Genomic DNA, 17,577 nt, shown 5'->3' with positions numbered 1-17,577 from the left:
AGAGCGTTTTCCGTTCGGGCTCCAGTACTCTGGAATGCCCTCCCCGTAACAGTTCGAGATGCCACCTCAGTAGAAGCATTTAAGTCTCACCTTAAAACTCATTTGTATACTCTAGCCTTTAAATAGACTCCCTTTTTAGACCAGTTGATCTGCCGTTTCTTTTCTTTTTCTTCTATGTCCCACTCTCCCTTGTGGAGGGGGTCCGGTCCGATCCGGTGGCCATGTACTGCTTGCCTGTGTATCGGCTGGGGACATCTCTGCGCTGCTGATCCGCCTCCGCTTGGGATGGTTTCCTGCTGGCTCCGCTGTGAACGGAACTCTCGCTGCTGTGTTGGATCCGCTTTGGACTGGACTCTCGCGACTGTGTTGGATCCATTGTGGATTGAACTTTCACAGTATCATGTTAGACCCGCTCGACATCCATTGCTTTCCTCCTCTCTAAGGTTCTCATAGTCATCATTGTCACCGACGTCCCACTGGGTCATTATTGTCACCGATGTCCCACTGGGTGTGAGTTTTCCTTGCCCTTATGTGGACCTACCGAGGATGTCGTGGTGGTTTGTGCAGCCCTTTGAGACACTAGTGATTTAGGGCTATATAAGTAAACATTGATTGATTGATTGATAATTGGTTAATTTTTGCATGAAAGGGTTAATCAGTTTTGCCTGTCTGAGTTTGTCATACCCTGGTTCAAAGACCACTTGCACAGGCCAATGCTTTGCTTGAGTAATTCACACACTGGATTAATCCTAAGCAGCAGCGCTCTTACAAAATGGACAAACATAACACAATTTCAGTCACTCGACACCCTTACGCCGTTGTGGGAAAGGCAGCTAGCTGGAAGAGTGGTTACCTTTCTGTAAACGGTGTCACATCAAACACAAGACATTACATAAACATCACATGTGGACGTTCACACAAAAAAGGGGGGCTGCATTTGGCGCTGAGGGGCCGCCGCTTTCCACCATGCACAGTGCATTGTCAGCAGAGAACACAAAAGGCATTCATGCGTGCAGTAAATGCAGGCAGCAAAGTAAAAAAAAAGAAAAAGAAAAAGAAAAAGTATAAAGTAATGTGCTGTGCATTAAATAAACAAAACGCTGTGAAAAAAATGATGAGAATAAGATCATGACAGTTGGGACTAAAGGTGGAGAATTCATATTGAACCCAAAAGGGGAGGGAGGGGGGGGATCAACAGTGTTGTAACTACAATTGAACTGCTCTTACCTCCACCATAATGTGAAAGGGGTGCTTCATGAAAAAGAACATAAGAAGCAAACATAGAAATTATTGGTATATTTGTCAGGAGATGGAATAAGAAAGAATGTCAAAAAAAATGGCGGAAGGACCTCTTCGTCCCTCTCACACTGAATGAGTCAAGTCTGGATAATTGACGGCTTCACTGGAAGCGATTGTTGGGATGGCAGCAAACAAGCTGTCAGACAAAAAAAACAACCTTCTCCGACGTAATCGCAATCATGCCAACAAACAAGATCTATTGTTTCAGATCTTCATGTATTCTGGCGTCGTTGTTTAGGTCAAATTGTTGAAGGTGGCATCCTTTGACTTCATCGATTCAATGTTTACAAAACAGTTTGAATTCGGGCTGGGCGATATGGCCTTTTTTTAATATCTCAATATTTTTAGGCCATGTCGCGATACACCAGTGGTCCCCAACCTTTTTGTATCCGCGGACCAATCAACGCTTAATAATTTGTCCCGCGGCCCGGGGGTGGTATCCTTTTTAGTTTTTTTTTCTTTGTCATGAGAAAGGGAGGTTTTTGTGGTTGGTGCACTAATTGTGAGTGTATATTGTGTTTTTTATGTTGATTTAATAAAAAAAATTAAAAATACAATTTATTTTTTTATTTATTTTATTTATTCATTCTTTTTATAAAAATTAATAAAAAATTATTCTGCGGCCCGGTGGGGACCACTGCGATACATGATATATATTGTATTTCCTTGCATTGCCGCCGAGCATATAGTATGCGCCTGCCTTGAATTACTGCCGGGTCGAACTCGCTTCGCAAAATAATTAGCGCATGCTTAATATTACCGCCGGGTCAAACTCGTCACGTCACGAGTGACACTTCCCCTGTCATCATTTTCAAAATGGAGAAGGCTGATTTCAATACCGGTAATTTGAAATCGCATAAAGGGAAGAAGATTAAGAGCTATCCAGTAGGATTTAAGGTCCAAGCTATGAGCAGTAAGCAGCTATGTTTTATTAATATACCGTAGCTGCGTGTGTCAAATATGAGTCATTAAATAACTCTTGCCTCCTGGTTGCAGAGGGCGCTAGTGATCCTTCTTGCGACTACTCGGCTGCAGAAGAAGTGACAACAAGTGACGTGATATGTGCTGGGAACGGATTTGACGCGGGGGAAGCACGACGGACCTTTTAGGATGTAACACCACTACTCCTTTGCTGGCTATGTAAACAACCAGGCTGAAATAAAGCATGTTCCAGTCCTAAATCCCCAGTGTATTATTTATACAATTACACTTCATGGTGGCAGCGGTGGGATAAAGAGATCACCCACAGAGCAGAACGGGAGGGGGAGTTGTTGGAGGATAATTCTGTCGTCGCCCGCACGTGAGGAGCCGAGCTAACTGATAGCAGCGGTCTGATAGCAGTTTTCTAAACTGGATTTTTAATCGAAGCAGGAGGTAATAAAGGAAGATCTCCATCGAGACAGAGACTTTTAAAACTGAAGAAAGATAAGGAAGACTTCTATAAACAAGTTATCGATGCTTTTGATCAGAAGGAGCTGGCATGGACTGCATTTATAAGTAAAGGTAAGACCATAATAAGGTTTTTTATAATTAAATGTGCTTTTCATGACAGTATCCTTACATCACACTCAAATTTTTACTGCATGCCTTTGGTAAGTGCCGGAGTGAGAAGAGGTTTTGAAATAATTAGCGCAGGCTTACCTATACCGCATGCCTTTGGTAAGCACCAGAGTGAGAATAGATTTTAAATTAATTAGCGCCCCGGCGGCAATTCAAGGAAATACGGTATCTCCATATGTTGCCTTAGCCTTGAATGAACACTTGATGCATATAATGTGAAGTGAAGTGAATTATATTTATATAGCGCTTTTCTCTAGTGACTCAAAGCGCTTTACATAGTGAAACCCAATATCTAAGTTACATTTAAACCAGTGTGGGTGGCACTGGGAGCAGGTGGGTTAAGTGTCTTGCTCAAGGACACAACGGCAGTGACTAGGATGACGGAAGCGGGAATCGAACCTGCAAGCCTCAAGTTGCTGGCATGGCCGCTCTACCAACCGAGCTATGCCGCCCCGTCATATAATCACAGCAGTATGATGATTCTATGTGTCTACATTAAAACATTCTTCTTCACACTGCATTAATATATGCTACTTTTAAACTTTCATGCAGGGAAGGAAATCACCACTAAGTCAATTGACCAAAACTGGATTTATTAATCAGTTCATTTTCTAGCATTCAAATGATGCTATATATTAGCAGTAATGCTACATTTTGTAGCAACGCTTTAGCACCGATCTTGACAAATGATGGATGTCTGCTGACATATTCCCACTTGAAGCCGGACCACCGCCAGGCGATGGACCCCCTGCTGTTTTTCTTCGGAATTAACTCGTCCTTCATTTGTTACCAGATTCGCACCTTCTTTCTCTTGTATTACCACTCGCACGGCTCCGCTAGCATCACAGCTAACGTCATACATGCTGCTACCTCTCTGCTTGGCGAGGGCGTATACGTATGTGACTTATGACCTGATAGTATGTGACATATGTAAGAAGGTGCGCTCGCTGTCTGTGAGAAGGAGAGACAAGAAAAAGTGATAAAAGTAGTGTAATCCCAGCAGTTAAAAGCAACTGCGTGAGAACGTATACTCCAATATCACGATATACCGTATTTCCTTGAATTGCAGCCGGGGCGCTAATTAATTTAAAACCTCTTCTCACTCCGGCGCTTACCAAAGGCATGCGGTAAATTTAGGCCTGTGCTTATAAATTTGAGTGTGATGTAAGGATACCATCATGAAAAGCACATTTAATAAAAAAAATGTTATTATGGTATTACCTTTACTTATAAATGAATAAATGATCCTTCTGATCAAAAGCATCGATAACTTGTTTATAGAAGTCTTCCTTATCTTTCTTCAGTTTTAAAAGTCTCTCTGTCTCGATGGAGATCCTCCTTTATTACCTCCTGCTTTGATTGAAAGTCCAGTTTAGAAAACTGTTTTATTTTAGATATGTAATCCTCCATGTTAAAAGTGCAAGTGAGAGGAAAAAATAAACGATCGCTGCTCACTCTTGCTGCTTGTTGTCACTTCTTCTGCAGCCGAGTAGTCGCAAGAAGGATCACTAGCGCCCTCTACCACCAGGAGGCGGGAGTCATTTAATGACTCATATTTGACACACGCAGCTACGGTATATTAATAAAACATAGCTGCTTACTGTTTTTTTTAAAAATCATATTCAATAGCTTGGACCTTAAATCCAACTGAATAGCTCTTAATCTTCTTCCCTTTATGCGATTTCAAATGATTGAAATCAGTCGACTCCATTTTGAAAATGATGACAGGTGAAGTGTCACTCGTGACGTGACGAGTTTGACCCGGCGGAAATTCTAGACATGCGCTAATAAAAATAATACTTTGCGAAACGAGTTCGACCCGGCAGTAATTCTAGGCAGGTGCATACTATATACCCGGCGGCAATACAAGGAAATACGGTAGTCATTTTCTATATCGCACAGAGACAAATCCGCGATATATCAAGTATATCGCCCAGCCCTAATGCAGATGCAAAAAGGGAACAACGGACAAAGATTGCTTCAATAATACCGCTGAAAAAAAGCAACGTTCTATGCGAAGGACATTGACTGAAGTTATCTTTTTTTATAATTTATTTTGAATGAGAATAGAAAAGTAGTTAAGAAATACAAACTAATGTTGAAAAGAGGTGTGTAATTACGACTCCGTGCTGCCAGCCTGTCAGTGTTAAGGCTGCAGGGTAGGGCGCTAAGATACAATCAATTCCATTTTGCCACACACTGCTGTGAATAATGGAAGCCTGATTGCAAGTATGCAGTCCATGAACAAACATGGTAATAAGTTATTCTGCTAGATGCATTTCACACTAGTTGGGGCTGTTTTGGGAACACCCCGCAGCCCAATTGTGTTCGTTTTTTTGCAGCGACAGAGCTGCACAAATTAAGTTGGTTATAATTACCTTTGCAATAAATTCAAGAGACTTTACAAAAGACGGAGCTTTATTTATCTTCGTGCAACGGCGAGATGACGATTACATCTCTTTGCACAGTATTTTTACATGTCTCGTGTTTGCAGAGTTGCCAAAAGTTATTCTGTGAGTGCCGCACTTATGAATTATTCACATCATTATGCTTCATTTTGTCGAACTGTTTTGAAAGTGTCGACACGGTATATGTACGTCGCCTCCTTAATTGGTTAAATGTATTTAGACGGGCATGAAGAGCAACTTAAAGAGGATGTCGTTGAGCATTAAATGGAAGAATCAATAACGCTTAAGTATGGAACTACTTTTAAATTAATGCATTTTTAATACTGACAAATGATTATTCCCTCCACAAAGGATAGATACTTCAAAATGAACTGGCAGTTTTCTTAAACGTCTAAGCATGCGATTTTTTTGTGTGCTGAAAAATAGGTTTAATTGCTGTATTAAAGTTCAAGTAGCAATGACTGTCACACACACACTAGGTGTGGCGAAATTATTCTCTGCATTCGACCCCTCCTCCTTGATCACCCCCTGGGAGGTGAGGGGAGCAGTGAGCAGCAGTGGCAAAAATCATCATTTTTGGTGATTTAGCCCCCAATTCCAACCCTTGAGGTTGAGCAGGGAGGTAATGGCTCCCGTTTTTATATTCTTTGGTATGACTCAGCCGGGGTTTGAACTCACAACTTACCCATCCCAGGACGGACACTCTAACCACTAGGCCACTCTATTGTATGTTTCCCTTGTCATTTTTTACTCAAAAGCTATACAAAAACTGGATGATTTAACTGCACCATCTTTTTTCTGGAAAATCAGATAAGTCTATATTATATCTCTACAAGGGTACTTCTGGTTTTAGTAGGGCTGGGCAACGATTACAAATTTTAATCGAAGTTAATCGCACTATTTCTCTGATTAATCGCGATTAACTGCATTGTATACGCAAAGCCCAATAATGAATTCAAAAGTAGTGTGTAGTGCACCTTTATTGGAATATTCTCCCACATGAACAAAAGCGCCAAAACATTTGTTGTGCAAACACAATTTAAATCAGTCCATGTTAAACAGTAGCAGTTAAATAGCATATTTTATGAAAATCAACTCAAAAAATGTAAATACAAACATTTAATCTTATTGCCACTGCCAGGGTATTTAAGTTATCCTGTTTGTTATGGAAAATAAATATAATCTACATACAAATCTCTGAGCCACAATCATAACATCTGAACAGGCAATTTCTGAGGTAACAGCAGAAACATTTTTTTTTTAACAGGGATCTTATGTTTAAAAAACCTATATTATAGGTAGTGGGCTGTTTTAGGGAATTTTTGATCAAATTATCCGTAGTAGTAATATTAATAATGTTGTGTTTATTCTGCGTAGTGCACTTAAAATAATTATGACCATATCTAGGAATTGATATGATGGGAATTTTCCGATTGTTTGCTTGGTGCTTTGATAAACTGAACGCATATACATGGTACTATATTGTGATGTTATGAGCCAGGGAAAAAAAGAACTACCCTACCCAGCATGCAACAGGAGTGACAAGCATGCGCGGTAGCCCGGTATAGGTTGTGTGTCGCCATGACGGCATCTTGTATGTTGTGATATGCACGCTCTGAAAGCAAACGTTAAGAACTCAGCCAACACTCCTGGTCGGCATTATTCATAAATAGACAGACAACACATATACTCCGCTGCTTCACAGGCCGCTGGATGTAGACGGCAAAGTATTCCCATGCTAGCTAGCCGGTCTAGCAAGCACGCGTCATTCAGTCCAAAACGGCCCGATCTATCCACATCCAGAATTGTCTGGCGGTCGTAAGTGATCCCGGAGTGACCACGCTGTAAGCCAGCCATGACATTTGCAGAATTGTCCGGTATTTTTGCCAAATGTTCCATCTTTACCAAGAGCCCCTCGACGCCGGGCGACGCCATCTTGTTAAGAAAAGGCGTTAACAAAATAAAAGCATGCAAACAACATACGCAAATGTGCGATAAAATAATTGTCGGCGTTAATAGATTGATGAGTTAACTCGTAATTAACGCATTAATTTGCCCACCCCTAGTTTTTAGACAACAATTTTTAACAGTATTTCATAAATAGGACCTTATTTGAATTCCCTGGCATACTGAGTGTAGATTGCATGTGCAAACACACACAGAATGTTAGGGGAAGACTTACAGATATAATCTGATCGACTCTTTCCTTGAGATCCCGTTCCGTCTCGCTGTGATTATTATTTATTAAACTGTTTTCCTGGTAAGATGTTTCATAAGTGTCTTCGTGGTGTACTTTCCACACCATTATAGTGTTCCCAGTCCAATGCGCTACAGCACCATACAGATTCAAGCAGCGAGTTGAGAGAGAATGGCATGTCTCTTTTCACCGCCTCCCCCGCACTCGCCATCCACCCACCACCACTCTCCAAGGCAGCGCTGCGAGCATCTCTGTGTTTAGTTTTGTTTGCCTATATAAAGCATCATCAATAATGCAGAGGCCCCTGACTCCTCTTCTATACGATAGAGCTGCTATATGGGTTTTCTTCTCTCGTTGGGGACGAAGCGCTGCCCCAAAGAGTCGTGTTAAACCGCCTTCCAAACTGAATAAAACCATTTCAGAAACATGGGCGGACGATTCAGCAAACACGATGCAATGGCCTGTGAGGATCTACTGTATTACTCAACATGGAAACTTTCGAAAGAGCAGCTGTGGAACGTGTTGGCAAGCAAGACGGGATTTACAGAGGTGATGTTTGTGAAAGGGGTTATGAACGGTGAGCAAATACAGATTGGATGTGGGTCAAAACTCTGCTCTGGCAATAATTTGAACTTTAAGCTCACAGGACGCCAATAGATGTGCAATTACGAGAATGCAATTTGTGATGTATTCGAAAAAACTCCAGAAAAAACACTTTGAACAAACTAAAAAGCAATTATCTAAAGGTAAAATGTAAGCACTGCAGACTCATGCTGGTCAACTCAGCTGCTAGTTGCAGGTTTGCTACATAAACCTAAGGAGTGTTTACTTGTCACTAAAAGAAGAAATCAATTACTTGAAAGTACAAACCCCGTTTCCATATGAGTTGGGAAATTGTGTTAGATGTAAATATAAACGGAATACAATGATTTGCAAATCCTTTTCAACCCATATTCAGTTGAATATGCTACAAAGACAACATATTTGATTTTCAAACTCAAACTTTTTTTTTTTTGCAAATAATTAACTTAGAATTTCATGGCTGCAACACGTGCCAAAGTAGTTGGGAAAGGGCATGTTCACAACTGTGTTACATCACCTTTTCTTTTAACAACACTCAATAAACGTTTGGGAACTGAGGAAACTAATTGTAGAAGCTTTGAATGTGGAATTCTTTCCCATTCTTGTTTTATGTAGAGCTTCAGTCGTTCAACAGTCCGGGGTCTCTGCTGTCGTATTTTACGCTTCATAATGCGCCACACATTTTCCATGGGAGACAGGTCTGGACTGCAGGCGGGCCAGGAAAGTACCCGCACTCTTTTTTTACGAAGCCACGCTGTTGTAACACGTGCTGAGATGGCAGCATATGTTGTTCCAAAACCTGTATGTACCTTTCAGCATTAATGGTGCCTTCACAGATGTGTAAGTTACCCATGCCTTGGGCACTAATGCACCCCCATACCATCGCAGATGCTGGCTTTTGAACTTTGCGTCGATAACAGTCTGCCCCTTTGGTCCGGATGACACGATGTCGACTATTTCCAAAAACAATTTTAAATGTTTACTCGTCAGACCACAGAACACTTTTCCGCTTTGCATCAGTCCATCTTAGATGATCTCGGGCCCTGAGAAGCTGGCGGCGTTTCTGGATGTTGTTGATTAATGGCTTTCGCTTTGCATAGTAGAGCTTTAACTTGCACTTACAGATGTAGCGACCAACTGTATTTAGTGACAGTGGTTTTCGGAAGTGTTCCTGAGCCCATGTGGTGATATCCTTTAGAGATTGACGTCGGTTTTTGATCCAGTGCCGTCTGAGGGATCGAAGGTCACGGTCATTCAATGTTGGTTTCCGGGCATGCCGCTTACGTGGAGTGATTTCTCCAGATTCTCTGAACCTTTTTTATGATATTATGGACCGTAGATGTTGAAATCCCTAAAATTCTTGCAATTGCACTTTGAGAAACGTTGTTCTTAAACTGTTTGACTATTTGCTCACGCAGTTGTGGATAAAGGGGTGTACCTCGCCTTATCCTTTCTTGTGAAAGACTGAGCATTTTTTGGGAAGCTGTTTTTATACCAAATCATGGCACCCACCTGTTCCCAATTAGCCTGCACACCTGTGGGATGTTCCAAATAAGTGTTTGATGAGCATTCCTCAACGTTATCAGTATTTATTACCACCTTTCCCAACTTCTTTGTCACGTGTTGCTGGCATCAAATTCTAAAGTTAATGAGTATTTGCAAAAAAAAAAAATGTTTATCAGTTTGAACATCAATATGTTGTCTTTGTAGCATATTCAACTGAATATGGGTTGAAGATGATTTGCAACTCATTGTATTCCATTTATATTTACATCTAACACAATTTCCCAACTCATATGGAAACGGGGTTAGTATTAATTGCTATAGAATGCACCTGCATGAGCAGCAACATTGAGGCAAGAAGACATACTGGACAGTCATGGGAGGCGCTACTGGTAATGAAATGGCGCTGAGGATCAGAGATGACAATAATGCGAGCTGAGGCTTATGGAGCATTAAGTGTGTGCATGGGTCTTGTCTCCTTACATGTGTAGGGACAAGGGCTGCTGGATAGGCCAACTTGTGGTGCCTCCACATCCAGAAGGAGAACAGGACGACAGCAGCCAGCCCGATGACAGGAACCAGGGAGTAAAGCAGAGTGCTGAAGAGCTGAGGCTTCTGGGGAAATGGGTTGGATGTAGCTGCGAAGAAAAGGAAGACAACACAAAGCTTTTAGTGACAAAACTGTCTTCAAAATTGTGCTACGGATGTATCACAAGTGAGGCCGTATCCTTGCAAACCCAGCTCGCTGCTGCACTAAGGGTTCATATAAATGCATGAACTTACATCCACACAGCAGGACGAGCAAATCCATCTTGTGACATCACGTAATCCTCCGGCCTAAAATAACAGAGCTCTGAACTGTGTCTGACCTCTGCAGAAGCTTCAGGGCTGTGCCTGCTGGCGCTGCCTGCCCACCTCTTGCAGGGTGTGACACGCACATCAGACCTTAATTCGATCGAGTTGTCATGATACCAACATTTCAGGAGTGGATACTGATACTTTTGAATGTCCGTGAGTCTCAATCCACTACTTCTGTGACAATATGATAGAAGTTAAAAAAACATCCATCCATTTTCTACCGCTTATTCCCTTTCGGGGTGGCGGGGGACGCTGGCGCCTATCTCAGCTACAATCGGGCGGAAGGCAGGGTACACCCTGGACAAGTCGCCACCTCATCGCAGGGCCAACACAGATAGACAGACAACATTCACACTCACATTCACACACTAGGGACCATTTAGTGTTGCCAATCAACCTATCCCCAGGTGCATGTCTTTGGAAGTGGGAGGAGCCTATCCCCAGGTGCATGTCTTTGGAAGTGGGAGGGGCCTATCCCCAGGTGCATGTCTTTGGAAGTGGGAGGAAGCCGGAGTACCCGGAGGGAACCCACGCATTCACGGGGAGAACATGCAAACTCCACACAGAAAGATCCCGAGCCTGGATTTGAACCCAGGACTGCAGGAACTTGGTATTTTTGAGGCAGACGCACTAACCCCTCTGCCACCGTGAAGCCCTCGTTAAAAAAACAAAACAACATAAATAAAAATAAAGTTATGTAATTTAAATTTAACTATTTTAGTATATTTCAGTATTTAACACCACTGTGCTTAAACACATTTTAGCACAAAATTCTAATCACAGTGCAAGATGCCAAGAGGCAAATTTACATTAAAAAAAAAGAACAGTTGTGGCACATAGCCTCCCGTAATCATAAAAACAAACAAAAGTGTGTTTATTATAAATATTGTTATACCATATTTTTCGAACCACAGGGTGCACCGGATTATGCCTAATTTTCTTATCGTTATGCCCAATTTTTATTCCGATTTTGACTCCGATAACAACCGAAAGTTTGACAATTTTCAAGATTTTATCTATAATTTGATGTATTATTTGTAATTTGATGTTGAAGACATGGAGTCATGGCAGATTTCACAGTTTGGTAGCTATCAGCAGAGAGATGTCTGTGAATGTTCTCACTCATCCAGGTCAATGGTTCTCAAATGGGGGTACGCGTACCCCCGTGGGTACTTGAAGGTATGCCAAGGGGTACGTGAGATTTTTAAAAAATATTCTAAAAATAGCAACAATTCAAAAATCCTTTACAAATATGTTTATTGAATAATACTTCAACAAAATATGAATGTAAGTTCATAAACTGTGAAACACAGTGGTGGAATGAACACATTATTATGCCTAATTTTGTTGTGATGCCCCGCTGGATGCATTAAACAATGTAAGAAGACTTTCCAAAATAAATCAAATCAAGTTATGGAAAAAAAATGCCAACATGGCACTGCCATATTTATTATTGAAATCACAAAGTGCATTTTTTTTTTAACATACCTCCAAACAGCATCTTGGAATTAGGGACATGCTCTACTTGAGAGAGTATGAAGAGGTTGAGGCGGGCGGGTAGCGGGGGGTGTATATTGAAGCGTTCCGGAAGAGTTAGGGCTGCAAGGGATTCTGGGTATTTGTTCTGTTGTGTTACGGTGCAGATTTTCTCCCGAACTGTGTTTGTCATTGTTGTTTGGTGTGGGTTCACAGTGTGGCGCATATTTGTAACAGTGTTAAAGTTGTTCATACGGCCACCCTCAGTGTGACCTGTATGGCTGTTGACCAAGTATGCATTTGTATTCACTTGTGTGTGTGAAAATCCGTAGATATAATGTGACTGGGCCGGCACGCAAAGACGGTGCCTTTAAGGTTTATTGGCCCTCTGTACTCCTCCCTACGTCCGTGTACCACTCCGCACAGGGGTGTTTTAAAAAGTCATTAATTTAACTTTTGAAACCGTTACCGATAATTTTAAAACATTTATCGGCCAATAATATTGGCAGTCCGATATTATCGGACATCTCTAATTAGTACGATTTTTTTTCGAAATGTAAAAGACTCCCTTCCTTGTGTACATAAAATGTAATGGTGGTTCTTTGCTCAAAATGTTGCATTGATGATGTTTAACAGATCATCCTCAAGCCGCTTTCAGGATGCGCCGTGGGCCGCCTTAATTACGTGGCTCACCTTCGACAGCATCTTTTCCTCGTCATATTTGTTGTAGCGGTACATATATGTATATATACATACAGTATATGTATATATATACATATACACACATTATATATGTATAAGCACCCTCTCAACGGAGGGTGCTTACAGACATCAGTCGTTTACCAAGCAAAGGTAACACGCAAGGACATTAACACATCCGACACGTACGTAGGATTAACCGAAGGTACGTTCAAAACCAGATGGAATAATCACAACCCCTCCTTTAGAAACCAGACTTTGCGGAATTCTACAGAACTCAGCAAACACATTTGGAACCTCAAAGACAATAATGTTGAATATCCAATAACATGGCAAATTCTTGCATCCAGCACACCTTACAACAGTGGTAATAAAAGATGCAACCTATGCTTAAAAGAGAAACTGTTTATTATATATCATCCAGATCTATCATCCCTCAACAAGAGCAGTGAAATTGTATCAGCATGCCGTTACAAAAGGAGACACCTCCTAGGTAACACATGAGCCAATCACCACGCCCCTACGCCTGCCTGTACCCACCCACTCTGTGCCCTATATAAACCATTGTATGTGAATGCTTCCATTAAAATCTCCTGATGATTGAGGGAACCCCTCATGAAACAGTTCTGTAGAGATGAAGTAGTCTTGTGATTTTTCCCACACCTACATATTGCGCTCTACCACGGTATCGAGCACTATTCTCTGGATAATCCAATCAAGACATATATATATATGTATATATATGTATATGTATATATATATATATATACATCTGTCTGGGTGTGAAAACAGGAAGACGTGTGTGCACAGAGAAAATACTTGTTTGAATTGGACCCGTTAGCATTTGATTGGAAAAAAAAGCTAAAACGAATGTCAAACTTTGTGTGTGGTGCTTAGCATTTGAATGCCAATAAAAGCTAAAAAGAGTGACTGTGTGTCAGAGGACACAACGTCAAATGCTCTTTTAAGCTTTTATTGCCAATCAAATCCTAACAACGGGTCCAATTCCAACAAGTATTTCCTCCGTGCACACACATCTCTGCGTCAGACTGCGATGGCGGACCTGCGCCAAGCATTTCCATTTCCTATCCATTCTGATAAGCTTCAAGAGGTAGTCATCAAAAATGGTTTTCCGACAGTCTTGAAGGAGTTAGCGCATCGACGGAATGCCAAGAGTGTGCAGAGCAGTAATCGGAGCAAAAGGTGGCTATTTTGAAGAAACTAGAATATAAAACATGTTTTCAGTTATTTCACCTTTTTTTGTGAAGTCCATAACTCCACATGTTTATTCATAGTTTTGATGTGACAATAAAGAATGAGGGGAAGGTGTGTCCAAACTTTTAACCTGTACTGTACATGACCATTTTGGATTTGCCACGCCGTGTGTGTGTGTGTCTGTTTGACAGTACACAGTACATACTGTAGGCGGTTGACTGGTGTGTGTCACTCTGCGGGGGCGTATCAGGTGCATACAGGAACCGTTCGTTGCACATGTTGCCTTCACAGCAGCAGAAGAATACATCAGGATTCTCCTTCTTTTCCACGCACTCGTTGCTGCAAAAGAGAGCAGGAATTAGAGCATTAAAGAGGCGTTTTATCCATAACAGTACAATCAAGTTACAACTCAGTGGTTGACAGTGTCCATTAGGAATGGAGATGGCATCCCTAACACTTACCCAAACACATCAGTTTGACCATTTTCAAGATTTTATCTATAATTTGATGTATTATTTGTAATTTGATGTTGAAGACATGGAGTCATGGCAGATTTCACAGTTTGGTAGCTATCAGCAGAGAGATGTCTGTGAATGTTCTCATTCATCCAGGTCAATGGTTCTCAAATGGGGGTACGCGTACCCCTGTGGGTACTTGAAGGTATGCGCAGGGGTAAAAATATACTAAAAATAACAACAATTCAAAAATCCTTTACAAATATGTTTATTGAATAATAAATGATAAATGGGTTGTATTTGTGTAGCGCTTTTCTACCTTCAAGGTACTCAAAGCGCTTTGACATTACTTCCACATTTACCCATTCACACACTGATGGAGGGAGCTGCCATGCAAGGCGCTAGCCAGCACCCATCAGGAGCAAGGGTGAAGTGTCTTGCTCAGGACACAACGGATGTGACGAGGTTGGTACTAGGTGGGGATTGAACCAGGGACCCTCGGGTTACGCACGGCCACTCTCCCACTGCCCCACGCCGTCCCATTTGTGTTTGACACAAAAAGCACACACTTAAATGGTAGCAAAATATGTATAAAAGGTAAAAAAATGTGACTAAAAAAATAAAACATAAAACTTAATTGTTTTTTTATATTGCCATTGCTATTTAAATGTATTTGTACTATTATTTTACTTGTTGTGGTTTATTCGTTACTAACTAATATCCGCTTTTATAAACTATAGTTAAAGTTGAGTTTTGGTGGTAAAGTAAATACTGGCGTTTTTAAATTATTTTTAATGGTGTAAAAATATACTAAAAATAACAACAATTCAAAAATCCTTAACAAATATGTTTATTGAATAATAAATGATAAATGGGTTGTATTTGTATAGCGCTTTTCTACCTTCAAGGTACTCAAAGCGCTTTGACATTACTTCCACATTTACCCATTCACACACTGATGGAGGGAGCTGCCATGCAAGGCGCTAACCAGCACCCATCAGGAGCAAGGGTGAAGTGTCTTGCTCAGGACACAACGGATGTGACGAGGTTGGTACTAGGTGGGGATTGAACCAGGGACCCTCGGGTTACGCACGGCCACTCTCCCACTGCCCCACACCGTCCCATTTGTGTTTGACACAAAAACCACACACTTAAATGGTAGCAAAATAAGTGTAAAAAGTAAAAAAATGTGACTAAAAAAATAAAACATAAAACTTGTTTTTTTATATTGCCATTGCTATTTAAATGTATTTGTACTATTATTTTACTTGTTGTGGTTTATTCGTTACTAACTAATATCCGCTTTTATAAACTATAGTTAAAGTTGAGTTTTGGTGGTAAAGTAAATACTGGCGTTTTTAAATTATTTTTAATGGTGTAATTAATCATGATTACAATATCAATCAAAATGACTATTATTTTTGCCATAAAGGTCCAGCCCTGACTGTACCCTTTTTAACCAACGGAGGGTGTAAAACAATCTATTCTACATGTTTCATTAACTCAAGTTTATCTTTCATGCACCTGAAGGATATAAATATCATTCTATGTAGCGCTCGAATTTTACCGCGGCACCTCGGCAAAATCCGCTACCACCCTTCTCATTTGCTGTAATGCCCCAAAAATTGACTAACATTCGCGGCAAGAACATGCCGTGACCGCCCTTGACTTTTTAACTTATTAATGGAGGAGGGATGCAACAGTGAACGGTATAATGATAATTAGCAATAATTCCCGACGGTTAGTAATACCGTTTAATTTTTTATAATGACCGAAAAACCGTCATTTATTAATGCATTGTTGGCAACACAGACAGGCGCATGTGCACTAGCGTCGTTTGGCTGGATAATCATGGCGGACCAACGACACATACTTCAACAAAATATGAATGTAAGTTCATAAACCGTGAAGAGAAATGCTATAATGCAATATTCAGTGTTGACAGCTCGAATTTTTTGTGGACATGTTCCATAGATATTGATGTTAAAGATTTATTTTTTTTGTGAAGAAATATTTAGAATGAAGTTCATGAATCCAGATGGATCTCTATTACAATCCCCAAAGAGGGCACTTTAAGTTGATGATTACTTCTATGTGTAGAAATATTTATTTATAATTTAATCACTTGTTTATTTTAGGGGCTTCACGGTGGCAGAGGGGTTAGTGCGTCTGCCTCACAATACGAAGTTCCTGCAGTCCTGGGTTCAAATCCAGGCTCGGGATCTTTCTGTGTGGAGTTTGCATGTTCTCCCCGTGAATGCGTGGGTTCCCTCCGGGTACTCCGGCTTCCTCCCACTTCCAAAGACATGCACCTGGGGATAGGTTGATTGGCAACACTAAATGGTCCCTAGTGTGTGAATGTGAGTGTGAATGTTGTCCGTCTATCTGTGTTGGCCCTGCGATGAGGTGGCGACTTGTCCAGGGTGTACCCTGCCTTCCGCCCGATTGTAGCTGAGATAGGCGCCAGCGCCCCCCGCGACCCCGAAAGGGAATAAGCGGTAGAAAATGGATGGATGGATGGATGTTTATTTTAGTTATTTTATATATATTATATATCCGTCAGTCTACCCCAGGTCAGCTGTGGCTACTGATGTAGCTTACCACCACCAGGTGTGAATGAATGTTGAGTCCCACTTCTCTGTGAGCGCTTTGAGTGTCTAGAAAAGCGCGATATAAATCTAAGTTATTATCATTATTATTACTATTATTATATATTTTTTTCCAAATAGTTCAGGAAAGACCACTACAAATTTGCAATATTTTTGCACTGTTATACAATTTAATAAATCAGAAACTGATGACATAGTGCTGTATTTTACTTCTTTATCTCTTTTTTTCAACCAAAAATGCTTTGCTCTGATTAGGGGGTACTTGAATCAAAAAAATGTTAACAGGGGGTACATCACTGAAAAAAGGTTGAGAATCACTGATTCAGGTCATTGTAATTCAATCGATCGCAACTGGACTGTTTGGTTTGTCTTTGATGACATTTCGCCTCTCATCTGAGTAGGATTCATCAGTTTATGCTCATAAACTTGGATTGGTCAGATCTAGTCTTAGTTGTTTTTCTCAATATGATAAGATGAAACCATCCTTGCCCAGGCACACCCTCCTGGTTTTGGAGTACAAATATTTGGGGTTTTGGCACCAGCTGCTAGACTAGATCTGACCGATCTAAGTCTATGAACATGAACTGATGAAGGCGAAAAGTCAAACCAAACAGTTAAATTACGATCGATTGAATGCCCTGATATCAGCAGAGTAGGGATGATGTTCGAAAACCGGTTCTCCCGATTGTTCGATAAGAAAAGAACCGATTCCATTG

General features: G+C 40.9%; 1 protein-coding gene across 2 annotated transcripts in view; it reads right to left on the bottom strand.

The window, feature by feature from the left end:
• Positions 1–17,577, bottom strand: part of LOC133544350 (activin receptor type-2A-like) — a 101,475-nt gene that overhangs the window by 27,958 nt on the left and 55,940 nt on the right. The window contains exons 3-5 of one of the 2 annotated variants that reach the window (XM_061889567.1): positions 14,003–14,136; positions 10,033–10,187; positions 1,228–1,251 (exon numbers count right to left, since the gene is read on the bottom strand). In XM_061889567.1, the coding sequence (XP_061745551.1) occupies positions 1,228–1,251; positions 10,033–10,187; positions 14,003–14,136 (313 nt within the window). The remainder of the gene's footprint in view (positions 1–1,227; positions 1,252–10,032; positions 10,188–14,002; positions 14,137–17,577) is intronic. The other variant, XM_061889568.1, reaches the window with a different exon arrangement.

Source organism: Nerophis ophidion, linkage group LG27 (genome assembly GCF_033978795.1).
Source record: "Nerophis ophidion isolate RoL-2023_Sa linkage group LG27, RoL_Noph_v1.0, whole genome shotgun sequence".
Taxonomy (NCBI): Eukaryota; Metazoa; Chordata; class Actinopteri; order Syngnathiformes; family Syngnathidae; genus Nerophis; species Nerophis ophidion.
Note: the sequence above shows the minus strand (reverse complement) of the source record. Positions and strands in the feature narration are given on the sequence as shown.